This window comes from Denticeps clupeoides, chromosome 14 (genome assembly GCF_900700375.1).
Source record: "Denticeps clupeoides chromosome 14, fDenClu1.1, whole genome shotgun sequence".
In the NCBI taxonomy this organism is placed as follows: Eukaryota; Metazoa; Chordata; class Actinopteri; order Clupeiformes; family Denticipitidae; genus Denticeps; species Denticeps clupeoides.
The window spans coordinates 2,490,705-2,516,588 of NC_041720.1; the positions used below are offsets into that span (position 1 = coordinate 2,490,705).

Below are 25,884 nucleotides of genomic sequence, written 5' to 3' on the forward strand. Positions count from 1 at the left end.
ATATATATATATATATGTGTGTGTGTGTGTGTGTGTGTGTGTGTGTGTGTGTGTGTGTGTGTGTGTGTGTATGTGTGTGTGTATGTATGCATGTTCTATTCTTGACAAGTTCGGCCTTATCAGGGCTCTCAGTTTTGTAACTCAAAATCTATAGAAACCGAATGAGAATTGCTGGTGTCCTCCTCTTGTAAGTTGCTTTGGATAAAAGCGTCTGGCAAGTACAGTAAAGTAAAGTTATTATAAAAGTATGTATATTTTTTCGATATAATATATGTTGTCTTTCCTTCTTTTTTCTTTGAATGTAAACCTTTTGGATGTGGATGTTCTAGTGACCGCGGTTCTCCGTGGTTCTCGTGTCTACCACACGATGGCGCAGGCGGACCAGATCGGATCAGCCGCGGGAACAGCAGCCGGAGCCGGAGCCGGAGCCGCGTTTCACTCCCAGCGACTCCAGGCGAGGCGGCGCAGCTCGGTTCCCCCTGCGCGTCGTGGCGCGGCGCGGCGCGGCGCGTCTCCGAGTCTCCGGACGCAGGTACGTCGCCGGCTTTCACTTCTCGGACGCGCCTGACGCGGCGCCTGCGTGGCCGGATCGCGGGACTCTGCCTCCACTCTCCACCTGTACGCGCGTCTGCGCACTTTTCACGCACCTCTCCGCCTCCGCGCGTCGCGGGCTGCCGTGACGCACCAGAAATAACCGAGCGGATCGAGACGGCCTTTTAACGCCTCCGTTAAGGCTGTAGGGCTTTGGGGGTCACGCTTGCTCTCGGGCTGTTGTAGAACTCTTCCTGCAGGAAATGTGACCCTGGACTCCGCATTCGGAACAACTTGCATCACGCGGAGCGTCTGAGCCGCGATCAGAAATCACTTCTGGTGTTGAAATGTGACGTGAATGTGCTTCCTTACATACTTTAATGGGAATCGTTCTCAAAGGTTTTTATGGTGAAGACCTAGAAATAGGTTGGGTTGGTGGAGTGCACTTTTGTTGTGTGTGTGTGTGTGTGTGTGTGTGTGTGTGAGGGAACACACCCACACGCATGTGTTGGTTACTGGAATTTGGCCTATTTCGCCTTTGATCTGTCGACTTCCCTGTGTGTCCCCGGCCTCCAGGCTGCAGACTTTACTCCTATTTCACCTTGTCACAACCTTATAGTTTATAGAACTATGTGTGTGTGTGTGTGTCACCAATACTTGATCAGATGTTGATTTACCTGAAATGTTTATTGCAGAATTTCCTTCTTTTCATGACTGATTTCTTTTGAACAAGAGACTGAGCAGCAGTACTATATTGTTTTCCATCTGTAGACTTTTGCTTCTAGATCATTCTTTAGATTACAGACTTGGGAGAGACCAACTCCCTGTTCTTCTTATTATAATATATTATTATATATCATTATAATTTAAGCTTTATGTTTTAAGCGCGTAGACGGTCCCTTTCTGAACAACTTCAGAGTTATTGTTGGGAAGATGGTCCTGTATATGAATGAGTAATTATTGGCCTCTTGTGACTGAGTGAGGGCTGTGTTGCCAGGTGTAGACCATGTTCCACAGATCGGCAGAATGAAGTCAAAGAGGGCAGCGCTGTAAGGAAATCCTGCGGGCGGAGCGTTACGGGCAGAGCGAAGATGGAATAATGGAAAAAACCTCCGTTTTTCTATATTCAGAGAGCAGTAGAGGTTCTAGTAGCCTAGACACTTGCCTATTAACCAGAAGTCATAGATTTAAACCCCACTTACTACCATTGTGTCCCTGAGCAAGACACTTAACCCTGAGTGTCTCCAGGGGGGGACTGTCCCTGTAACTACTGACTGTAAGTCGCTCTGGATAAGGGCGTTTGGTAAATGCTGTAAATGTAAAACATATAACAACAAGACTGATAACAAATGTTAAGTATATAAATATAATGCCACCAGCAGCACTACTACCTCTAACTATAATAGTAATAATACTTTAATTATTATTATTTTATGTTGATTGCTGTTTGAGTAGCTGAGTCACTGAGTATCTTCAAAAGACGACTAAAGACCTTCCTCTTTCAGAAATACTTGGATTAGCACTCTAGAGACTTCAAAGCACAATCGTAAATCACTCTGGATTAACTTTGTCTGCCAAATGCCATTAATGTTAATATTTGATATTATTATTGTTATATGAGGTGCTTTACAAAAAGACAAAAATTAGATTTTAAGCATGAAAAAAGTGACATTTTTGCCCTCTGTACATTAGATGGTGTTCAATTTTCTGAAAAATATATGTGGGCCATATGAAGAGCGACAATAATTAGATGCATTTGAACAGCTGCCATATACAAAAAAAGCTCCAGTGAGGGTTGGGTCAGCTGGGTTCTCCCTTTTCCTCTGGAACATGAGGAGGACCCAAGTTTGATGTTACTTTTTCATGTTCTCTGCATGTGAAGCAGTTTAGATATTTGCCAGGTTCCACACTCTGCTGGTCTCCTTGTCAGGGGTCTTTCCTGCGCCCCGGGTTGGTGATGGTCGCCCCTCCCCATCTGGAATGCTGGTTGGCAGTAAATAAGTAACCTGAACCAGATCCCGAGACCCCCAGACGGCGCGACAGTCCCCCCCGTCTCTTTTTCTACGTGACGTTTCCTGCTGTGCGGTTAATTAAATGTGACGTGTGACGCTCTCGGGTGTGAGAGACGTATGAGGCGTGGCGCAGAAAAACTACCAAGGGCACACCGAGCCAAAATATTCCAGAAACGACCAATTAGCCGTTATTTTACAGATCCTGCCAATTTGATGAATGTTGGGAGTGTTTGGCGGATTCAGTGAAAGTCCTAATATTAATATTTTACTTGTGGCTCTGTGATGAAAGTTGTCGCCAAGCAACGTCATTCGGCCGCAGCCAGTCACGTGACCTTTAGACCGCGAAACAATGTAACCGGGGCAGAATTGGAATGATGTTGAAAGAGATGCTATCGCTACAGAATTCCTTTTTTAGCCAATCAGAGCGCCAGGCTCGGAACTGCGGCGTAAACATTACATCAGATTATATTACATTCAGTTCCCAGAGTCTTTTATCCACGGTGAGTCACAAACGACGACTTAAATTCAGTCTCCGGGACAATGAGAGACATAAAGGTGACACTCAGGTGCCACTTGGTAAGGTGTCCTGTATAATTATAATGTATAAATGATTATAATATAGTCTATACCAAAATATAATAATGTAATGATCTATCTATGGTCTATCATTATAAAAATATTGTCCATTATTGTACATCATTCTCAACTTGTCAGACGAAGCCCCCCGGAACTCGTAATTTAAGATTCTTGAGGCCCATAGTTTTGCGGTTAGATCAGAATAGCCACCCCCCGGCAAGAAAGCAATACGTCACAACGACAATAGAATAAAAAACCAGCCGCACGCATTGTCCTGCCACGCATCGCCACGAGGGGACATTCATCATGCGCTTGCAGCAGCGGTCGCGGGTCATTTTTATAGCGATTCGGCTTGTGAAGGGTGTTATGTTCACGGTTATCCGTTTATTTCCTGAATTGCGGGTTCCGGACGCCAATGTCTTAATCTGCCTGTGTGTCATGACCGGGCTCGGAGTCGAGATCCTCCCTGCTTTCCCGAGACGCGCCCATGCACCCCTGCGCCGGGCCTCATCTCCGGTCTCTGTGCCCCGGGGCGAGGCAGATGCCGGGAGTCGGCGATGACTGGAGAGCGTAGCCCAGCTCGTATATCATAATGCCACCTGTAATCACGCAGAGTTACGAACGGATTCGGGATCCTGATTCAGTGTTTTTTTTTTTTTTTTTGTCTTGTAAATGAAGTCAGAAACTCATTTCGACTTTTTTTGGTTTACAAGCAGATAAGCCTTTTAGTCCAGGCCACGGCCCTTGAAATAAAAACCAGATTAAGCCTTAGATGAGTCTGCGAGGGGGCAGAGGAACTCCTAAGCCAGTTGGAATGGAGTGTGAAAACACATAAACAGTGACCGCGGCCAAGCCTGGCCTTAACCTCCGCCCGACCCCCACCAACGTCTCGGCGGCTCCAGGTCCGCCCCCGGAATGAATCTCGGAGTTTCTGTGTTGTTCGGCTGGAGGGGAGACTGCAGGAATGTGTCCCCTGTTCTGTGCATTTCATTTCCCTCTCCTTGCAGCGTTTGGTAGCAACGATCAGATCATGTGCTTTTTATTCGTGTGAACAAATGAGATCTTGGAAACAGTAGAAACTCATGAGATGGTACACTTTGATATAATAAAATAAAACATTTAATTATATTTTAAAATGAAAAAAGAATTATGCACATGTGTACATAACTAGATGATGCAGATGCAACTAGATGGGATGGTAGTAGCCTAGTGGGTAACACACTTGCCTATGAACCAGAAGACTACAGAGTCACAGGTTCAAATCCCACTTACTACCATTGTGTCCCTGAGCAAGACACTTAACCCTAAGTTGCTCCAGGGGGACTGTCCCTGTAACTACTGATTGTAAGTCGCTCTGGATAAGAGCGTCTGATAAATGCCATAAATGTAAATGTAAAAATGTAAATGCAGAGAAGTGGTTGAGTGTAATTTGTGAGTATTTTCACATCTTGTAAAATCTGTCGTTCCTTTTTCATCATTATTGTAAATTGTGGTGACATCACGGCTCTACTGTTTCTTATCGTGGGACTATTAAAATCTGGTGAACCCAACGAAAGAAGGATTCCACTCTAACCCTGCTCCAGTGTTGATGGCAGCACACAAAGCTTCAGGGTCAGCAGGCGAACACCACGCCCACTAACACTGCAAGCCCCGCCCAGTGACGTCACGCGTGTCGTTCCTCTGAACAAACACAAACAGTTCGTATTGTAGTCAGTCTGACTTATCCAGTTTCTGTTCATGCATACTAATGCAAAGTTACGAATATAGTTTAAACCAAAACCCCGCCTGTTTTTGTTTGTCAGACTTCATGACATTCTGTTAAAACTCGGTTGTGACAGAAGTGACATTACTGTCTTTTCACCTAAAATGAGTTGATTATGCAAGAGTTTTATTTGATTTTTTTTTATTTTTAAATCCTTAAGCACGTTTAATGCAAGGATTTTACGGCTTGTTTACTGACGGACAGACAGAGTCTCCAACAACCATGGGACACCCGAACACACAAAAGAAACGTGTTTTTTTACGGTATTTAACGGGTCCTTTCCGTGTCGCGGTACAGCAGGGCGACAGCTGGTCGCTCAAAGGGCCTGAAGGCGGCGGCGGCGGACGCGCATGCGCAGACCCGCCGCCCGGCGCGAGACCCGCAGACGGCGCGCGCGTTCTGTCGGGCCGCCGCGTCGCGTCTCCGCGCGCTCCCGGTCTGTCTGGATATATTAATAAAGACGCGGGTTTATACCCTCACGCCGGGCAGTAAGTATCCCGCCGCCTTTCACTCCGTTTATTCGTTATATGGGTATATGTTTTTTTTTTTTAATTTATTTTAAAACTAATGCCCCTGAAATGCAGCTTCCGTGGGGAAATAATGAAACGCATGGAAAGTGTTCACTTTGTTTCTAAAGCCACCGGCGGCGAATAATAAAAGCAGCAATTAGTCAAATGTTCAGTTTTTTTTTTACGTCCCAAGTGCTGACATGTCTGCAGAGGAGCGGGCTTGTGGCCTGAGTCAATTACCACTGGACTTAATGAGAGAGGACTTAATTAACAGCAAAAACTCACAAGGAGGGACGCTGAACCCGTTGTTTTAATTAATGCACCGTTTTTGCACCGTTTTTCCTTTTTCAGCAGTTACACTTTGCAGAGTGCCAGTCGTTTGTCGTGCACCCAGGGCGTGTTGAGGTCACCGGGGTCGGGTGGGGTTGGGCGATTAGAAGCCCAGTGTGCCGGGTGGGGGAGGACTGGGGGCACCAGGTGTGGGACAGGACCCCGTCACGGCCTTTAATGGACGCTGGGGTCGGGGCACCCATTAAACGCCGAGAGGAGATGCAGAAACCAGATATGCAGACGGGGGAGATCTCTGATTGGCTGGCACGCTTTTTTTCCCAGGTGGTGAGATGAAGATCTTTTTTTAAAAAAAAAAAGCAGGACCCTAGCAGGAGGCCAGTTTTCCAATTTGGGGGAAAATTAGTAACACGAAACTAATTGCAGTCGTAGACATAATTTGAAAGATGACAGGGCTGTTAGTGGCGTTGCCGTTTTAAACAGACCACGGGCCAATAAAAAAACCTTTCGACCTTTTGATGTTAAGTACGTCTGAAAACCTGACTGATGAACAATAAAGATCTGAGGTGATTTATGAAAGGGAGAGATTATTGTCCTTTTCGAGGATGTCTAAACGGTGGCGCAGACAATTTGGGTGGCCGTCCCTCTCCGGTCACTTATGAGGCCCGAATCATGGCGATTCGATACATTTCCACTAACACTGTATTATATGGATCGCTGGTTGATAATCCCTCGATATTAATCCACTCTATGTAGTAATCAAACAATGCATCATTATTACATTTTCATTTAAGGCATTTGGTAGACGCCCTGACTTACAACGCCATTATTCATCTGCACCCTAATATTAGTCATCTTCATAATAAATGCAATTTTTTGGAAGTTCCGAACCAGGGTTTCATGTTCCCTGTGGTGCATTTCAATTTCAGATTGGGTGGTAGTGGCCTAGTAGGTAACACACTCGCCTATGAACCAGAAGGGGCAGTGGTGGCCTAGCGATTAAGGAAGCGGCCCCGTAATCAGAAGGTTGCCGGTTCGAATCCCGATTCGCCAAGGTGCCACTGAGGTGCCACTGAGCAAAAGCACCATCCCCACACACTGCTCCCCGGGCGCCTGTCATGGCTGCCCACTGCTCACTCAGGGTGATGGGTTAAATGCAGAGGACAAATTTCACTGTGTGCACCGTGTGCTGTGCTGCTGTGTATCACATGTGACAAACACTTCACTATTAAAGAAGACCCAGGTTCAAATCCCACTTACTACCATCATGTCCCTGAGCAAGACGAGCAAGAAGAGTGTCTCCAGGGGGGGACTGTCCCTGTAAATACTGATTGTAAGTCGCTCTGGATAAGGGCGTCTGGTAAATGCTGTAAATGTAAATTTCCTGATTGTGCGCTCCTGTTAGTGTCCTTGACGTGCCTTGACCTTGTCCAGTCATTTGTCCTTCATCATGTTTTTTTGTGTCAATGTGCCATGTCTGTATGACGGCCTTCGTGCCCTTGTAATAATATTTTGCCGCTAAACTGCCCGGTTATTATTAGTGAGAAAAGTCGCCCCGTCACGACCCTGCCGAGCCTGGAAATGGCTGTGTGTGGGGAGGGACAGGTGGCTCGGTCTAAAGGTGGGGGACCTGGGGGTGCCCTTTCTTCAGTATCCGCCAATCAGGTGGCAGATTGATGCTATGACGCTGAGGAGGTCAGACTACGCATCCACAGAGAAGAGCCTCTCAGCACCCACAGTGTCTCGCCTCAACCTGTTCTCTGCGGACTTTAAACCTGCGATTCCCACACTGACCCTGCAAAACTCGTAAAAATTAAAAACAATTTCTAATCATGATTTATTACTGTCGTACAATTCACAATTATTCTAATAATATTATTAAAGCAACTTAAACCAATAGATTGAAGATTGTTTGCTTAAAAAAATAATGAAAAACGCTGTGCACAAGAGGGGGGGCTGAATCTGCCTAATTGTGCAGATATAATTTTTTATTACGAGATGTTTGTGAGCGTAACTCAGGCTGCGGTTTAAAGGCTTGCAGCGATGGCACACACTTCTGCTCCCGGTGCCAGGTGTCAGAACACCACGGCGGAGTCTCGTGGGATGCGTTTGTTTCTGCTTGCAAAAAAATGGGCCAGATACGTTATCAAGCATGGTTTATGCATAATTTAGCAGACTGAGTTCACTCGGTTTTACGTGGCCTATAGCCAGGATGCTGTCGGTTTAGTGTGGGCTGAATCTCCACATTGACCCTGTCTGTCTGTTGGGGACAGCCTTTTGAATTGCATTTGCATGCGAGTGGCATTCAGCGCTGAAAGTGGAATTCCTGGCATGGCTGGAGTCTCGGGCGCGGCAGCGAGCGAGAAACACGGCCGCCCCCTCGCATGTAATGTCATGCTTTCCTGTTTGAAGTCCAGCACTTGGAGAGGTATTGCACGGGGGGTTATACAGGTATTCCCACCGCTGCCTGAATAACAGAAGGAATTCCCAAGAGTTCAAAAGTTCACTTATTTGGATGCAACCTATTTGGTCCTGTAATTGCAATATAAATCTAGACAATTCACACCTTAAAAGGTTATTAAGCTGAAAGATATTAATATGTGAAAGAAATCTGATTATTCAGCTAATTTAATTAAACTTGGTGGACAGATGTAGATTGAGGCGAAGAAGAACATATTAAATTTTAGAGCAAGTCAATGGGTGGATTTACAAATTAACTTTGGTCTTACAATCCTGCAAATGGCACAAAACTTCAAACCCCACCAGGTTTAGCGTTGCACTTTTTCCAGTTAACTTATTAAATGACGGACCATGAATCAACAGGCAAACAATTCAGATTTATCCCTTCTGTTCTGGAGCCAGACGAGGCCTGGAGAGGAAATTGTGGAGCGTGCTCAGTGCACCCTGGCCAGTTTGGAACCAATATAAGCAGTAGATGCAGGAGTAGCTTGACTCCGAGGATTTTTTGGGGGGGGGTTGCTAGTCCTGTGTATTACAATTTCAGATGGACATGTGTACGGGTTTTTTTTAAAGGTCCAGTAACAGACTTTTATCTGATTTTTCTGACTTCACGTAATGGTAGTAATTCTTTGTCCTACATTTTCCAGCTGTCAAAATTGAATGAAGTTGTTGTTGGCAGTTTTAATTTAAAAAAGGGGGGTAATTATACCAATATCTATGGTATTTGTGAAATAGTTCTTCCCATTACGGGCCTTTTTACAACAATCAGTTTTAATCGTCAAATATTTATAGCGATATTTAGCTGATTCCTAGTATCAGGATCACATCAGAATAATTGCCATCGACCCTGACCTGTAAGCCACATGACACCGTCATTAATTCAGCATTCTGGTTTTCAAATAGGAACCTCGATTTGTAGCATTTAATGCACCACAGTCATCTCACTTCTCAGCTGGCATCTGCTGTTTCTTCACACAGAGCACGGGAGAGTATTTGAGCGAGGGTTTTTCACAAAAGGCCCCGTTGCCTAGCTGCATCCCCATCCCAGCATTCCCGGCTTTTGTGCGCCTTTCAGTTTGACTGAACAGACCTTGTATGGAGACCCCCTAAGAGCACAGGGAGGGGAGAAAGTTTCCCCACTTAATCTCATTCATTTCTGGGGGGGGTCTTTCAGACGTTGCCATAGAGCGTCTGTACGAATTCCCCACACAGAAATGGCGGTTTTCACTACAGTCATCTCAGCCTAAATCAAGGACGCATTTCCATACAGTCAGACAGGAACTCAGACGGGAATAAGTCTGCTCTGTTCCGCAGGATTTTCTGATCTCAGGACCTGAGTGGTCTCACAGTCGTCCCCAACTGGATCGTCGAACGGCCCATGGTCAGTTTTCTACTCCTGCTGATGGGTATTTGGGAATTTGATTTGGTGACAAACCCACCCACCCTAATATAACTGTAATGAAATCACGGCAGTTTCATACGTGCAAACCTCCCCTGTAGAGAGGTTTTCAGGAGATCAGATGGCTAAAGTGTATGGATGATGCATCAGGTGCCATCGGGTAGAAGGCTGCGATGGTGTGAAGGAACTGGTAAGATTTTTGTTTGTCGCCGATGAATAGGTTTTGCGGTCATCTCTCTGTGATATTTTTTATTCCGTCTTGGGTCAAAGCCAGATTTGGTCTCCAGTGGAGTCGCTGCTGATGTGGTTCTTGCACCATAACTAATGCCCTTGCACCTTGAGAGCGCGTGAACAGTGGTTGTCCTAGTATCTCGAGCCAGCGGACGTTCCTCATCCCCTGCGGGGCTGGGCTGAACGTTGACCGCTAACAGGCAAGTGGATTGTAATTTCTATCTCGCTTTATGGTGATGTTAATGTATGGCACAGCCCTAGTCATTGACTATTGACTATATAGTTATTTATTGAGAACAAATATTGGACCCGCTATGCACTACTTCTCCACTAGTGTTCACGTAAACAGATTGTGTTCGTTGTAAGGTGCATCAAAGCTGCATGCCATTTTAAACGGTCTGTAAAGGTCATTTAAGATCATGTTCTGGGCGACGGAGGTATTTAGACACCCACAAAATGGGCTATTAGTTAGTACCGAGGACGCCTTACGCGACCGAACAAGCCGCGCTTGTTAAAAATTGCGCCTGTGGTGTTTTCTACGTACACACATCTATAGATATATAGATAAAAATATTGCAACACTCCAGGGTGTCAGTTCTTGGCTCAACACTTTTAACAGTGCACCACAAGTAGAGTTTAGCAGAAGATTTTAACAGCATTAGATACACCCTGTACACCTGACAGTGGACTGCTGGGGATGACGGGCAGTTCATGGGTTCAGGCCAAGTGTGGAGGAGCACGGTGAAAGGCAGGATCCAGATCAGATGGCCGCAGGATTAGAGGCACCCCTGGGATGCCAGTTTAAATCTGCGCGCCGCATTATGCGCCCACAATCTCCCACGGTAATCCTGTTAATTGAAGGAGCCGGGTGTGGGAGAAACTCGATTAGACCCTCGCTGTGCAGGGAGCGGGCCGATAAAGAGGCTGAGGGGCAAGTATGCCAGCGTGGTGCGGGGCCACCTCAGAACTGAACAGTGGATGCAGTCTTCTTGAAAAGGAAGATCTTTGGTGCTAAGCCCCTCCGTCGTGACCTTTTGGGCCACGTAGGAGCCCTGTAGGATTATTGCGGCATGCAGGCCTTTGATTTCATCTGCTTTCATCTGTTATCAGCAGACATATGATCCATTGCTGCCCCGCAATCTGATGTGTGGGATAACTCTACAAAGGATGGTCATGGCCGGGCCAAACCTCCATGGGCTCGGCTCCTTAACGATTAGCCAAACTGTCCTCGGCTTGCAGGAATCCTGTGCCATTGAAGTTCGGTGGTGCAGGCGTAATTGGGGTCTTTTATGTGATGTCTCGGGCTTTGGGGAGAAAGGAAAATTCCGGACAATGTGGGTAAATAGCAGAGCCAACATGGGACATGCAGTTCAGAGATTACACACCACAGATTTGAGACACTGGGGATCTTGTAAGCCTCTATTAGATTTGTGCGGAATCTGCCAAATCTGCATAAACGACCGAGTAGCTGGACAATCACATTAGTAAACCGCGTATTAGTGGTGAGTTTATGTATATCCTCAGGCTCGGGTCTAGACTGTTTTTGACCAGAACGTCAGATGACGATTTGCCAGGTGTAGAAAGCCTGTAGATTTGATATCGCCCCCTTGTGGTCTCCAAAGAGTCAGCGAACAGTATATGACATCCCTTTGTGTGTGTGTGTGTGTGTGTGTGTGTGTGTGTGTGTGTGTGTGTGTGTGTATATATATATATATATATAGTTTATTTGTTTGTTTTATTTATGTATTTATTTATTCAAATTTTATAAATCCCTGTATAGAGTCCATAGATACTTGATGTATTTGTGTGTGTGTGTGTGTGTGTGTGTGTGTGTGTGTGTGCGTGAGGAACAATGGATGATAAAATGATGCGAATATTAGATATTAGTATTATTATTTTGTTAAAATTCGAGTAAACTGTTCACACCCTCCCTCCCCACAAAAAACAGAAATGAAAGAAGGAGACGTAGGACAGCAGTAATCACTGTTTGGGTTAAGTGCTGGTGGTTACATGGGGCTGCCGTTCCCGACTTGTTACCCGAGACACGGACATCATTCCTCGCTGTGATCAAACACCGGCACGCTGTCAAAACACCGCAGGTAATACGAGCTGCCGAGATTAACAAGGGGGGGGGAAAGAAGAGGAACAATGGGGTTCGAAAAAGGCGTGGCTACAAGAATAAAGTTGAACGACACGGTGGAAATGGCGCTGCGGTTTTATCTCTGGAAGCGTCACGGTTGACAGCTTGACGCGTTGAGAGGTTGTAATGAGCGTGTACGGCCTCGGCTTCTATTCTGTTACGCCTGACCTCAGTACCGACTGCCAGTCTGTGGTTTGGGGCGCCGTTCCTACTGAAATATTCATTCACTTCCTGCTTCACTTGTTCCCTGCTTCCTGTTTGGAGGACAGCTGTGATGTCTGCCGGTTTCCTGTCCCGCTTCAGGGCCGGAGGAGGGCATGAGGGACGGGCCTGGCCCAGGCCTGACGGTGGAGCGCTCCGCTCTTCTGCCGACGCCTCGCCACGCGGCAGACATGAGTTAGAGGTCCTGGGGGGGTCCCGCCGGGGAGCAAGACGTCTGGGGACGACCTCACTTCCTCCTGATTCATGAGCCAGCAGGATGCGGCTGCGGTGCACGCGCTGTCCGAGCGGCTCCTCGTAGCCTCACACAAGGGCCAGGCCGACAATGTGGTCCAGCTCATCAACAAGGGTGCCAAAGTAGCTGTCACCAAGGTCAGTGGTGTCACCATTCTACACTCCATTCTTAATGTTCCATTTTACTGTCTGGGTAAACTTATATCTACATCCGTTTAAAAAAGCACCATGCTTCATGTATTATTTACTTCATGCATTTTATTTCATACTGCAACAATTCTGGTTGTTAACTGATGAAATATTTAGGCCATTTTGGATGCATACTGAAAATAGTTTTTTTTTACTTTATTGCCTAAAAATGAATCCAAACCATGACATAATTACAATTGCTTGTGGCTTATGTTCAGAAGAGGTGGTGGACAGGTGGACACCCACCCAAACCTTCACCCCATCCAGTGCCTATGCGGTGTCCCCAAGTGTCCCCAACAGCCCGTCCTTTCGTAATTGCTGCCGACGTCCTGAAAACATGCCATAATGAAGAGATAGTTCAGCCTGGGTGTAGCGGAGTGGTTGATCAGGGGCTTTGTCAGCAGCCCCATCTGTCTGCTCCGCACACACCCAGCTGGGGAGTCCAACATCTGGACGCACGCGCCGCGCCGCACACGACGCAGGCCTCTGCATTAGACGCGATTTGCAGCGCTTGTGCTTATTTAGCCCAATCCCCTGCAGGGGTTTCGGCAGCCGGACGAGAGGCGGCCATGAGTTTGAGCGGAGGAATTAAAAGGGAAAATAAAATCACTCCGGTTCCACACATTTACCGTAGAAAGGATCGGTTTGAGAGAGTGCCAGCGCCTGTCTTGGCTGTAGAACGTGACGAATACTTCATCGGAGCGACGGCAGGGTTGCATTTCAGCCATAAGTTCTGCTCTGGGTAGCGGAGATAAATGGAGAGACTGTGCATGTGAAGGAGATCGGTATCAGCCCACCCCGCCGAGGGCGTACCGGGCCGTGCAAGTTGGAGTCGGCCCAGCTCCGGTAACCTCGGAGACGTCTAACTCCCTCGGCCAAGCAGCTTTTCAGCGTGCCAAGTGAAAGCGGACCCCCGGGGGGGCAGCGCCGCTCCGACACGCCCACTGATGCCAGGCGACCTGTGAACCCTCGGGCCTGCTCGCTTCCTGCAATGAAAGGGTTTACGGGGTTGTGCAGGGGAGAGAGAGAGAGAGAGAGCGTTCTATTTTCTCTCTCTCTCTCTCTCCCCCCGTCCCAGATAAATCACGGCCGCCAGCCACAGGGAGAAGGCGGCACGCGATGAATCCATCACGGCAAGAAAAACAGATCTCACTCTTGTGAGCGTCGTAACCCCAGCGTCACCAGATTCCCTCATTATTTATATCATTATGAAAAAATTCAATGTGGAAATCATGACAAATTAAGCACTATTATTTATATTGCTCTATTTGAGTGCCTGGATTTATCTGGTAATTTATCGGATATATATCAAAAACAGCAAACAGCATTGATTGATTTTTTTATCCAACGTTTGAAACGTATGTTCATTTATACACTCAGTTCTGGGGGTGAAGGGTTGTGCTTTTTTTTTAAATGTAATTTTTAAAACAAACGACCTTATTTGTGATATTCAAATTGTAGCTCCGTCTGGAAGTAGGATCAGCGGTTGTGGCTCGAATGAGATCCCAGCGAGGGGAGATGTTGAGAATGAATCTGTGACCCGGAGTGTGCGGCGGCCAACGTTAAACCACTAAGACTCTTTGTTTATTGTCGGGCCAGGGTGGACGCGGATGTTGATAATGGCAGGCTTAGCCCCGCCCCTGAGCCGCGATGGGCTGTGTGGCGGGTTTATTTCGCCCTCTGTGCCGCGGTGCTTCAATCCAGGGTTGCAGGGTTGGTCTCTGGGTGCTGAGCGACCGTCTGTGTGTGTGTGTGTGTGTGTGTGTGTGTGTGTGTGTTCCTGCTCGCAGTACGGCCGGACTCCGCTACACCTGGCCTGCTACAAGGGCCACATCGAGGTGGTGAAGATCCTGCTGAAGGCCGGCTGCGACCTGGACATCCAGGACGATGTGAGTGCTGAAGCGCCCTCTCCTTACCTCTCAGAGTAACGCTGTCAGCTCCGGCACGACTGCAGAAATGTGCCACTTTTTTATTCTACACATTGATTTTTACTTTTGCGTAATAACGGTCTGTGAGGTTTGCTTATAACCATGGATGGTCCGATCCATTCCATTTGCCCACATTTTAGCCCTGATGAAGGCACTTTGGACAGACAGTCCCATGAATGATTTAATGTCACATATGCTGGTTCAATGTGCCAACATAACTATCAAGCACGTCTTGTTTCTATCTGTTCGTTTCTATATATCCAGAAAACAGAAATGCTGTTCCAATTTTACTCTTGCCACAAAAACATTTTTTTCTTCAAATGTAAGTCCAACCCTCAGATATAAATCTCTGTTTGTGTCCAGGCTGTGTTTTGCCATTAATTCCATGTAAAACAGGAGGGATTTGAATGACAGTAAAGAGTGAGAAAGCCTGTAAAAGCCTGATTGGAGCGTCCCTACAGACATATAGATAAAGTAAATGCGTGATGGACGAGTCTGGCTTCTATTACAGTGATTTATCCCCCACAGACCCCGCCCCACCCCTGTAGGGGGCTTTACTGACCTCCTGTTTTAACTGGGAGCTTGATGGTACCAGCAGCCTCCTGTTCGACCTCCATCAGGAAGCCCAGGGAGGTGGGGGAGGAGGAACGTGAGGAACATGGCCCGACCCAACCACCTTGTATCATTTAAGTCAAGATCGCGCGGCAAATGATCGTTCGGCAAACGTGAACCTCCGGTCTGTAGTACCGTATGATCCTTTCCGCGTGATTCGCTGCTTGTAGATTTGTCTCAGCATTTGGTAAAAATCCTCCCTCCTGGACAGAGTTCTCCCTGTTTATGATGCTTGAGATGTTGTCCATTCCTCCCTGTGGTCACCGCACAATCCTCAAATCCCCAAGTAATAAAGATTTTCTGCCTCATTTAGACCAGTCTTTTCGAAGCATAGTGGTAGAGACAAGCTATTGTCCACACCAGGTTGAAGTGCATGTCCAAAATCTCGCTAAAACAAACTTCAGAATCATATAATGATCTCCTGGTTTTTATTGTCTTCGTCACCTTCCTTCCTCCTCTCTGTCACCATCATCCCCTGACGGGTGTTGACTCGGGGTTCACCATGTTACTGCCGTTGCCAGGGTGACCAGACAGCCTTACACCGAGCTGCCATGGTGGGAAACGGTGATGTCATCGCTGCCCTCGTCCAGGAAGGGTGCGCTCTGGACAGACAAGACAAGGTAACCCACACGGACACCAAAACCAAAAATCCTAACACTAGCACAGTGAATGCATGAAGCATACGGGGCAGGGGTGGCCTGGCGGTTAAGGAAGTGGCCCCATAAGCAGAAGGTTGCCGGTTCGAATCCCGATCTATGGACTGGCTTTTGGGACGAACATGAGGAAACTGTTCTAGTAAAACCATGAGTGTCCAGTCAACGGCATGAATCACGACCCATAAATGCCATAATTAAGGACACCGGGTGCGTCTTGCATATGAAACAGAATTGCATAAAAATTCACTTGCACACAGAAGAGGTGGAAGGAAAAATATGAATAAATATGTTTCTGCACTTGAGAGCATTCAATTTTACACCATATTAACGTCCATGACGGTAATCATGCAACTCTATAGGTATTTTTTGGTTTGATATGTGTGTGTGTGTATAAGGATTTTTTTTGGTGTGTTCCTTGCTCTCCTTTAGGAAGGCAACACGGCACTGCACGAGGTCGCCTGGCACGGCTTCAGCCAGTCCGTCAAACAGCTGGTCAAAGCCGGAGCCAACGTTCACGCCAAAAACAAGGTGGTGAATATGGAGGGGCTCTGCATGCTCTGCGTAGAACCTGCCCGGAGCTGCGTTCCGTTTTTTTAATCTTTGCTCTAGTAATTGGACCCCTTCGCCCCATTTATAAGCGAGGGATCAGCTGTATTGTCCTCGGCAGGGAACCTGACCCCCTTCTCTCCCGTCTCAGGCGGGGAACACGGCCCTCCACCTGGCCTGCCAGAACGGCCACGCTCAGAGCGCCAAGGTTCTGCTGCTGGGAGGCTCCCGGCCAGACGGCAGGAACAACGTGAGTCGCCTACGGTCCCGAGCCCTCGTCTGCGTTCTAGAGCGATCCGCATGGTGTAGTGGGTCATTTAATTATGAAACGCCGAACGCCGACTCTGTTCACGGATCAGCGGTTCTGTGGGGGTGAATACACACACACACACACACATAACGGCCCAGAGAGAGAGAGAGAGAGAGAGAGAGACAGGGGACGTTCCAGCGGAGTCGTGGCGGGGCGGAGAAGCTGAGCTTGTGGTTCCCGCGCTCCTTTTCAGGTCGGGGACACGTGTCTGCACGTCGCCGCGCGTTACAACCACGTGCCCATGATCCGGATCCTCCTGGGCGCCTTCTGCTCCGTGACGGAGAGGAACCAGGTTAGTGCGTCGGTGTCCAAACGATCCGGTTCACGACTCGGTGTGATTTTTAGCAGCTGCAGGAAATATTTAAATGATCGAGTTTACAAAATATCATTTTACAGCATTTTTATTCAGAATTAAAGTAGAATTAGTTACTTTCCAGCCGATGCATGGATGCAGATTCAGGTTCTGTTGCGGCGTTAACGCGGCTCTCGGGGTGACAGGCTGGGGACACGGCGCTGCACGTGGCAGCCGCTCTGAATCACAAGAAAACGGCGCGGCTGCTCCTGGAGGCCGGGACCGACGGCAGCCTCTGCAACAACGTGAGTACGCTTTGCACGAGACGAGCGCCGAACCGGACAGGGCGTAACCGCGGCTCCGCGTCTCCTCTCGTCCGGGTTGCAGGCGGGACAGACGGCGCTGGAGCAGGCCAGGGAGTTCAACAACCCAGACGTGGCTCTGCTTCTGACCAAAGCGCCCCAGGTAGGCAGCGACTTACCAGCCGTCAATCATACAACCAATCTACAACCAATCTACAACCAATCTACAACCAATCTTCCACCAGTTCAGACGGCACATTACAAGAAAATATAGCAGCCAAATTTGACTCATGGCTCTTGCCATCACTTGATTTGTGAAGTGAAGTGATTGTCACATGTGATACACAGCAGCACAGCACACGGTGCACACAGTGAAATTTGTCCTCTGCATCTAACCCGTCACCCTGAGTGAGCAGTGGGCAGCCATGACATGCGCCCGGGGAGCAGTGTGTGGGGAACCGGCAACCTTCTGATTACGGGGCCGCCTCCTTAACCGCTAGGCCACCACTGCCCCAAAAAATATGGAGCGCTTCACGGATTTGCGTGTCATCCTTTTGCAGGGGCCATGCTAATCTTCTCTGGATCGATCCAATTTTAGATGTTGGGCCGGTTTGAATGTGGGGGAGAAAGGTTCCGTTCGCCTGTTAAATTAATGATGTTTGAACAGTCGTGCGGTTGCAGATCTTCGACGCTGCTTTTTCTCGCGCTCAGGTCCAGAGCTTCACTCGCGGCAGGAGCGTCCGGAGGAGGAGAGAGAAGCTGAAGGCGGAAGGACGGGCGCAGTCCGTACCGCGGGATGAAATGCTGCCCAGCAAGGTACGCAGTGAGGAATATTCCGGAGCCGATGAGTTTTAATAAAGGACCGAAAGATGAGTGTGTCACCCACCCAGTAGCCTAGCGGGTAACACACTCGCCTATGAACCAGAAGTCCCAGGTTCGAACCCCACTTACTACCATCGTGTCCCTGAGCAAGACACTAAACCCTGAGTGTCTCCAGGGGGGGACTGTCCCCGTAACTACTGATTGTAAGTCGCTCTGGATAAGGGCGTCTGGTAAATGCTGTAAATGGAGTTGGTATGTGTGTGTGTGTCAGGAGAGTGTGTCGGTCGCCGACGACACGCACAGCAGCGACCAGGTGGTGCACAAACACGGCGAGGTGAGAGGGGACCCACCCGAGACGACGGTGGAAGTGGGCACCAGGAGGAGCAGGAACAGGAAGGTCAAAGAGAAGGTAAAAGTCTCTCCACCCAGACATTCTTATTCATTCTACCATTTTCATTGCAATTCTGGACATTAAACTCATGTACACGTCAAAAGTTACATGCAATGTTTAAATTCCATTATTTCTAATAAAAACCGATTTTGGAAATGATTAGAATGATTTAGAATGAATTTTAGGGTTAAAAAGTGATTCTTGCCTTTTCCAGCCATCGCTGTCGGACCCGCTCTCTCGTCGAGAAAACAAGCGAGGCGACAAGAAGAAGAGCAAAGGCTCCTCCCCTCACGCTGCTTCGCCTCCGCCGCCCCACAACTACAAGGCGTATCAGCTGTACACCCTGTACCGCGGCAAGGACGGCAAAATAATGCAGGTGCGCATCAAGACTGCTCCTCTCTTTTCTTTTTTTTTGGTGGGATCTGATTGGCTCTGAGCTTGTGGCGTCGTCCCAGGCCCCGCTGAATGGCTGCCGGTGCGAGCCGCTCATCAACAGGCTGGAGAACCAGCTGGAGGCCACCAAGGAGGAGATGAAGTCGGAGATCCACACCGTCCAGGAGCTGATGAACAACAAACTGGGTCAGCTGGAGCGCAAGAACAAACACCAGGTGCAGTGGAGGAGCCAAGAAGAACCACGTCTGCCAATCTTTAGAACGTTTAGACAATGTCGTGTAGTGGTGAGAACCTTCACTGGTCTCGCGATTCGATTCGATTACGATTATCAATGTCTCGATTATCGATACGTCCCGATTCCTACCATAGATTTATTTTAACAACAGTTAAGGTCTCGTTCACCTGTGTGGACAGAAAAACGTTCTGTGCTCAGTCGCTTCTTCTTAAAAAATAGCGAGTTCAGCCGCGGGGCTATAACTTTAGAACATTATGAAGCCAGCAAATGCTGGTTTGACGAAGGATTTCCCTCAGCCAATCAGAATGCCACATTCAAGCACCATTGGAAATATTAGAACGATGAATTCCCATGATGAACACATGAATGGTTCAAGTCGAGTGTACTAGAGTGGGACACTCGGGTTGTGAAACATGGTACCGGGACAGTAATTTCCAATGATAAGTTCGGACCAAATGCGTTTCGTGAACTGAAAGTTACTGTAATTTGCAATAAATAATAAAAAAAAGTGTTTGGGAGAGGTGGTCCGGTTCGTAGAGGTGTCTCCGGCTCCGGCAAATCTCTCAAATTCTTCATTTGTTGGCCGGGAAGTGGGATGCAGACCTGCCAGGTTCGGAATGAACCGCGGTTAGAATCTTGAGTTTTTACGTTTTGAACGGATCTTCATTGCAGGTCCGGGCGCTGGACAAGATGACGTTAGAGAGGGTGTCGGCTGAAAGGACGGAGTGTCTCCACCGAATCGACCAGCGGGCCATGCTGGAGCGGCAGGAGGGGGAGAAGAGACAGGTAACCGAGCCGCCCTCTGTCCTCGGGGGGAGGACGGCGCGGGACACTGCTGCTTCTTTATCTAAGCAGGCGGCCGCGATGAACGACCTGAAGAACTGGTGTCTGTCCAAGATCCAGAACCTGGAAGTGCGTCTCACCAGGGACGGCAAGCCGCGCAGGTCTTCCTCCGCCTCCGAGACGGAGGCCCGGCCTGAGGGGGACCCCGGGGACCCCGGCACCGACAGAGCGGCCGCTGACGCCTCGACCAGCCACTACTTCGTGGTTCAGGTGGACAGTTCTCCAGGTAGGATGCGCGTCTGAGCTGCAGCGTTCTGGTTCAGGGTTACGTAACTCTTTATATAATCTAAGTGCGTTACTCCCCGCTTGCCTTTGGGGTAAACGCGGGAGCTTTGAAACTCGGCTTTGCCCCAATTTACCCTGAACTTAAATAATTAAAACAAGTTTGCATCGGGAATTATTTTTGTTGATTATTTTGTGTCATTTTTTATGTGTCCATTTGAAGATGACAAGCAGCAAAACAAGTCGCTGCCATCCTCCCCTCTCGTGGTGCGACCTAAAGAACGCGCGCTGCCCTCTGCCGACCCCCGGGGGACGGGGACGGAACTGCAGGAGCCGGATCCGCCGGAGTCCTCTGCCCGGGCCAGCAGCCTGTCCCCGGCCACCGAGCGGCGCTGCAGCGGCCGGCGGGACCGAGACCGCGACTGGGACCACCGCGAGAGGGACCGGGGACGCCACCACAAGAGACACTCCCGCGGCAGGACGAAAGCCAAGGAGGCCAGCGGCGGGACCCGGACCCTGGAGGTGTTCGGGGACGGGCCGGCGGAGCCCTCCTTCGCCCAGGAGCGGGACAACATGCACGCGCTGGAGGTGACGCAGTACTTCTTCGAGGCCGTGTCCACGCAGATGGAGCGCTGGTACGAGCGCAAGATCAAGGAGGCGCGCTGGCAGGCGGACCAGAGGGCGCAGGCCGACCGCTCAGCCCTCATCCAGCGCATCGCCTACCTGGAGCAGGAGCTGCGCACGCTCCGGACCAAAAGACAGGAGGACAGCTGAGGGGCTCGGGATTTTGCTCCATATTTCTGTGGATTCGGACTGTAAGACATACGGAGCTGGACACCAAGTTGCCATAAAGGAATCTCCACTTTATTCTGCCATTTTTTTTGACTGGACAAAAAGCCCAACGTGCACAGGGTGGTTGGAATGAAAGTATTTTGTTTAATTAAGGGCGGGGCGACATGACCCGATATCATGGAAGCCCCGCCCACGCCCTCCACTTCTTTCACTAAAAAACTTCAGTCCCTACCAAGACATCAAAATATTTCTGTATCATGAATGATTTTTAAATTGATCATAGGTAATAACCTGTTCATTTCTCCATGTAAAGCTTGACCTTTTTGGGTAAATTACTAAATTTTCTGCAATACACACACACACACACACACATATATATATATATACATGTGTGTATGTGTGTGTGTGTGTGTGTGTATATATATATATATATATTTTTTTTTTATTTTTTTATTTTTTTTAGGCGCACTAGTTTATACTACATGGTAATTCCTGGTTTAGGTCATGGGGTAAAATTGCCCCACTCACCCAGATGCTATTAATGCTGACTTGCTGCATGATTATTGATTATTTACAGTACAGAGTACCTACAGAGGAAATGAGCAATATGGTTTACAGATGATTGGTTGGTCTACACTGTTCTTGTACCAAGGTTCTTCCACCAGCGCCATTTTTACCCTGTTGTCGTGGTCTTAACTGAATAAACTTGACAAAAGCGCTTCCACCCTCTAATGAAAGAAAACGTAGCTCCCAGCTCGCACGCTACAGTGCTTTAAATTTTTTCCCCTTCATTTTATATGTACATATAAAATGGCCTCATGTATGTGTTATTTTTCATGATGGACTGGTTATATATGTATTTTATATTAAAAAAAATATTGGCAAGAACAAAGGCTGATGTGTGGTTGAAAGTGGGTGTGGCTGGCAGGAGTTCAGAGGTCATCTAAGATCGCTTCCTTTTTCATAATTGGTGTCTAGCCCTTTAGGTCCTGTGCTGCCAGAAACCAGAAGTGTTCAAAAGACAATTAGAATTTTTTAAATCATCTAGTACTGGGTTATGGTTCATTGTGAGGTATTTAGAAGAGATGAGAGCTATATAACAGAAACGGCTGATTAATTACATTCATTGTAGTAGCATTTAATCCACAGAGTTTTTGTCTTCAGCATTTTTCATTTTGCAGGGCTGAGCCTTCTGCTGACCGACGCAGATCCATTCTTTGCTTCATCGTCGACTGAAGATGATCCCAAATCGTGGATTTCTCTTCATCCTCCTGGTTCGCGGTCGAAATTCTCGTCTGATGCTCCTTCAAGGCGCCCGAACAATATGGAGAATCCACACGTTCCACTCAAAGGACCTTTGGGTTGTACACTCTGCAGCGCTGTTCCAGGGCTCCAGTTCTCCTAGCTCTTAGCCAGGGCCAGGGATTTCTTCAGCTCCTCCAGATGCATGTTGGCTTGGGTTATCATCATGCGTATGGCATCCTGTGAACAACACGGAACTTCAGAGGGGCAGAACACCACTGCACGTACGACCCATTTCGTTAGAAAAATGCGGAATCGGAGAAAGGGACCTGGCTGGTGGCATTTTTATTCCTCTTGAACTCTCCTCTTGCCCAGTCCCTCAGATATTGGCGGTCAGCATCGTCTGGCACGTCTCGAATGGTTCTCAGCATGTTCCTGTACAGGCCAATCACTTTCTGCCTCTGCAGAAACTGTAAAGTTGCACACACACATGCGTAAACAGGCAGAAAGTTCTTCAACGCATAATGTGCAAAAACACTGTCAGAATCTGGAGCAGGGGTGCCCGGCGATATGAAGCGCTGATAACACACAAACTACAGATCCCATAATGCAGCGCTCCAGTTGCCTCGCCGAACGCGATCTTTACACCGCAGCTGAATCTTTACAGGAGCGGTTTCCACTGGGTTGAGAAGCGACTCGAAATTCCCTTTTTCGCGCTTCCAAGTCACCAAAGCGGCGTGCGCTCAGTTTGTCAACAAAGTGCGCAGTGCATTGTGGGATCTGGAGTTCGAGCGTTATCAGCGCCTAACATCGCCGCGCCATAAAATCAGATCTACATTAAGTGATCTCGCGGGGTGGGTGATCGGGAGGATCTCTGGACAAGGGCAATCTTGTTTATTGTCATAAGTTTGTGTGGGAAACGTGACACAGAATTAACTCTGCAAGGACGTCCTCGTCGCTGCTGCTAGCAACATGCTAACGTCCTCCGTTTCTCCGCCCTCCCGCTCACCTGCTTTAGCGTGAACGCTGCCGCCGGTAGCTTGGACGCCGCCATCAGCTCGACACACAAGCCAACCTGCCACAAAAGCAGGAGAGAAGAACGCGTTTTACGGCCACGTCCAGCCTGGGCTCCGTAATCAGACGTGGGAAGCCGTGTTGCCAGATCCAACGGCACGAAGACGCGACGATTGACATAATACAAACGTTTAAACGAATTTAACTCTCGGAAAGCATATTTTTTGGAACATTTATTTGGAACTGACATGATTCGCTGATTACTTAGATATTTATTAGCAATCAATCATTTGTTTATTAACATTTAATACGCTCCGGTAGTGATCTTGGCAACATTTGTGTACCGCTGAAAACCGACAGCGCCCCCTGCAGGAAAGAAAGAAGTGTTGTCGGCGAACAGTTATTCAGGAACAGGGTATAAATGAATATGAAAATGTCCTGGATGCAATAAGCAGTGGTGAGGCAGATGTGGCCTAGCGGTTAAGGAAGCGGATCGGGTTCGAATCCCCACACACTGCTCCCCGGGCGCCTGGCATGGTTAAATGCAGAGGACACATGTGACAATCACTTCACTTTATTTTATTATTAAGCAAACAGACAATGGAACACTAAACGTAGTTTTTCACCTTTTTCACTTGTCAGAAAAAATCTTAATACTTATTTTTTTGCCCCAGCGGGTACAAAAACGGGCGTGCAATCGAAAGTTTGCAGGCTTATAATATTGAAAGTGTATGCAAGACCTATATATTTTCTAAACAGGAAGGTTTTCAGTTTGCACGACTCGGCTGTTCGGACACTTAGTGTAAGTTGGTTCCACCAGCTCGTCTCCAAGACAGGTAAGAGCCTAGATGAACGCTTTGTTGGTGCCAGTGGAGCACCAGTGCAGAGCGAGGAGTGATGAGGTATCTGAGGTCAGAGGGCGTGGGCCTTTCATTGGCTTCATAGGCCAGCATCGGGATTTTAGATACGGGAAACCAGTGGAGGGAAAGCAGCAGTGGAGTGGTGTGGGAAAAATCTGCCTTTCATGGCTGCCCACTGCTCCCCAGGGGACAGGGCTGAATGCTGAGAACACATTTCACTAATTAAAGGTCAATTCAACACTTTACACATTTGCACATCTTCTCTATACAACAAATATTGTTTAAAAATATAAATCTGTAATATTTGCATATCTGTAATACTTGTATATTTGTAATATTGTGGTCTATAGCAGTCGCACGTATGACTGTGTACGTGACAAATAAAATTTGATTTTGAAACCTGGCCAGTTCTGTGGGTATCTTTCAGAGCCGGGTACAAACAGCAGCTGCGGAATCAGCTTCTTTTTTTTTTTTTTTATTGAAAATGGATGGGAAGATGTGAACGCCCCACTCTGGCCACCCAGGAGCGGCTCATCTGAAGAGCTTGAAGTCCCGCAGGAGCGGCTGCACCTGCTCTTTGGGGTAGGGCTTCAGGGCCAGGCAGGTGGGCACGTCCTCCGGCTGCTCCACCCAAAGCTTGTGCGACACGCCCTTCTCTGTCAGCGCACGCGCCAGGCTGGAGAGGGATGCCTGGTCCGGAGCCTGCAGAACAACCACCACCAGAGCATCACTGGATGTCACATTCAACCTCTCAGCAGGCGTCAGTATGGCCACCACATCTGGATGGGGATCCAAGCTCATTCAAACACGTTATTCGTGTTACAGACCAGAACATCTGTTTTCTCACCCCCACCCCATTGTAAAGGAACAGCTTCTGTTCTGTCACCTCTATATATTGCAGTTCTTGACAAATCTATACAAGATGCCTCTGTGTACGTACCTTCCCGGTCTATAGAGATAAGCAGAAATAAGCAGGTAAATGGATGTTCATCTTTCATATTAAATATAAAAAATATTTTTCTTGTCTGAAAAATGTATTGTGTACAGCTCATTGTCTATAGTTCTCTACAATCCATACTTTGGATAAAAGCGTAAATATAAATGTATGAGTGGTAATGCTACAGAAGTTATCTTGAAGACTGCCGGGGTCTTTCAGTGAACATTGCTGCCGTTTTTGTGGCGTTTGTATTTGCATTATTCTGCATGTAGTAGAAGTGTACTTTAGGATTATTTCGAATGAAAAAAGACCCATATGCAGATTACATTTTGAACGTATTTTAAATAATCGCTTCTCTATCAAATTATTCTCGGCTAGGTCGTAAATACATGTCTGACGCTCCAAGACAATGAAAAACGCTTCTCAAATTTGCCGGTTTACGGTGCTTTAATTCTTTATTCCACTTTAGCCCTGATAGGCGTTCTAGCCCCTCCCAATATGGCGGCTCTGTTGACGCACTCGTTCCAATAGGCGCCCCGTTCAGCGTGTTGCTGTTGCGCGATGACGTCACCTGCAGCACCACTTTGTGCATGGCGTCCAGCTCGGCCAGGTACTCCTGCGTGTCGGGGTCAAGGTAGTGCAGGTGGATGGCGGCGGTGGCTGCGTGGCACGCCTGCGCGATCACCGCTCCCAGGGGCCACGACAGCTGATGCACCAGGTCCGAGCGGACCACCACGTACTGGACCAGGTTCCTGCGCGCCGCCATGGTGCGGAAGTGGCGTGGGCTGGCCGCTCGGTGCGCGCATGCGCATACGCCTGCCTGACGTCACAACTGGGCTTCATATTAAAGCAGAACAGATGCATAAATTTGCACATAAAAGAAAACGAACAAAAACTAGATGTCAAATCTATACTGAACACAAAATCTTTAAATTCT

The 25,884-nt window shown here is 48.0% G+C and overlaps 3 protein-coding genes and 1 pseudogene across 10 annotated transcripts; 1 reads left to right on the forward strand and 3 right to left on the reverse strand.

The window, feature by feature from the left end:
* Positions 1-383: 383 nt before the first annotated feature.
* On the forward strand, positions 384-21,782 carry ankrd6b (ankyrin repeat domain 6b). 8 transcript variants are annotated; one of them, XM_029002381.1, is made up of 16 exons: positions 384-532; positions 12,212-12,499; positions 14,341-14,439; positions 15,612-15,710; positions 16,176-16,274; positions 16,444-16,542; positions 16,796-16,894; positions 17,101-17,199; positions 17,282-17,359; positions 17,908-18,012; positions 18,290-18,427; positions 18,624-18,785; positions 18,865-19,017; positions 19,710-19,823; positions 19,890-20,106; positions 20,326-21,782. In XM_029002381.1, the coding sequence occupies exons 2-16, from the start codon at positions 12,374-12,376 to the stop codon at positions 20,874-20,876; spliced, it is 2,238 nt and encodes a 745-aa protein (XP_028858214.1). In that variant the 5' UTR covers positions 384-532; positions 12,212-12,373; the 3' UTR covers positions 20,877-21,782. The 8 variants fall into 8 exon arrangements, with proteins under 8 accessions (XP_028858214.1, XP_028858215.1, XP_028858216.1 ...); XM_029002382.1 differs by having other exon boundaries at positions 19,893-20,106; XM_029002383.1 differs by having other exon boundaries at positions 19,935-20,106.
* On the reverse strand, positions 17,712-17,804 carry LOC114763994 (uncharacterized; annotated as a pseudogene).
* Positions 21,783-22,011: 229 nt separating the features above from the next.
* Positions 22,012-23,310, reverse strand: lyrm2 (LYR motif containing 2). Its single transcript, XM_029002384.1, has 3 exons — positions 23,146-23,310; positions 22,466-22,606; positions 22,012-22,376 (listed from the first exon to the last, which is right to left on the reverse strand). Exons 1-3 carry the CDS (start codon positions 23,188-23,190, stop codon positions 22,296-22,298), a joined length of 267 nt encoding a protein of 88 aa, XP_028858217.1. The 5' UTR covers positions 23,191-23,310; the 3' UTR covers positions 22,012-22,295.
* Positions 23,311-24,357: 1,047 nt separating this feature from the next.
* On the reverse strand, positions 24,358-25,737 carry ptrhd1 (peptidyl-tRNA hydrolase domain containing 1). The gene is made up of 2 exons (XM_029002385.1): positions 25,519-25,737; positions 24,358-24,712 (listed from the first exon to the last, which is right to left on the reverse strand). The coding sequence occupies exons 1-2, from the start codon at positions 25,711-25,713 to the stop codon at positions 24,542-24,544; spliced, it is 366 nt and encodes a 121-aa protein (XP_028858218.1). The 5' UTR covers positions 25,714-25,737; the 3' UTR covers positions 24,358-24,541.
* Positions 25,738-25,884: the final 147 nt, after the last annotated feature.

Coding starts and splice junctions, on each gene's coding strand:
- ankrd6b (XM_029002376.1), top strand. CDS start 12,374: ATGAGCCAGCAGGATGCGGCTGCGGTGCACGCGCTGTCCGAGCGGCTC. Junction 16,895..17,100: donor CCGTGACGGAGAGGAACCAG/GTTAGTGCGTCG, acceptor TCGGGGTGACAG/GCTGGGGACACGGCGCTGCA. Junction 18,013..18,289: donor ATGAAATGCTGCCCAGCAAG/GTACGCAGTGAG, acceptor TGTGTGTGTCAG/GAGAGTGTGTCGGTCGCCGA.
- lyrm2 (XM_029002384.1), bottom strand. CDS start 23,190: ATGGCGGCGTCCAAGCTACCGGCGGCAGCGTTCACGCTAAAGCAG. Junction 22,607..23,145: donor CAGCGTTCACGCTAAAGCAG/GTGAGCGGGAGG, acceptor GCAACTTTACAG/TTTCTGCAGAGGCAGAAAGT. Junction 22,377..22,465: donor ATAAAAATGCCACCAGCCAG/GTCCCTTTCTCC, acceptor TGTTGTTCACAG/GATGCCATACGCATGATGAT.
- ptrhd1 (XM_029002385.1), bottom strand. CDS start 25,713: ATGGCGGCGCGCAGGAACCTGGTCCAGTACGTGGTGGTCCGCTCGGAC. Junction 24,713..25,518: donor TGCACAAAGTGGTGCTGCAG/GTGACGTCATCG, acceptor GTTGTTCTGCAG/GCTCCGGACCAGGCATCCCT.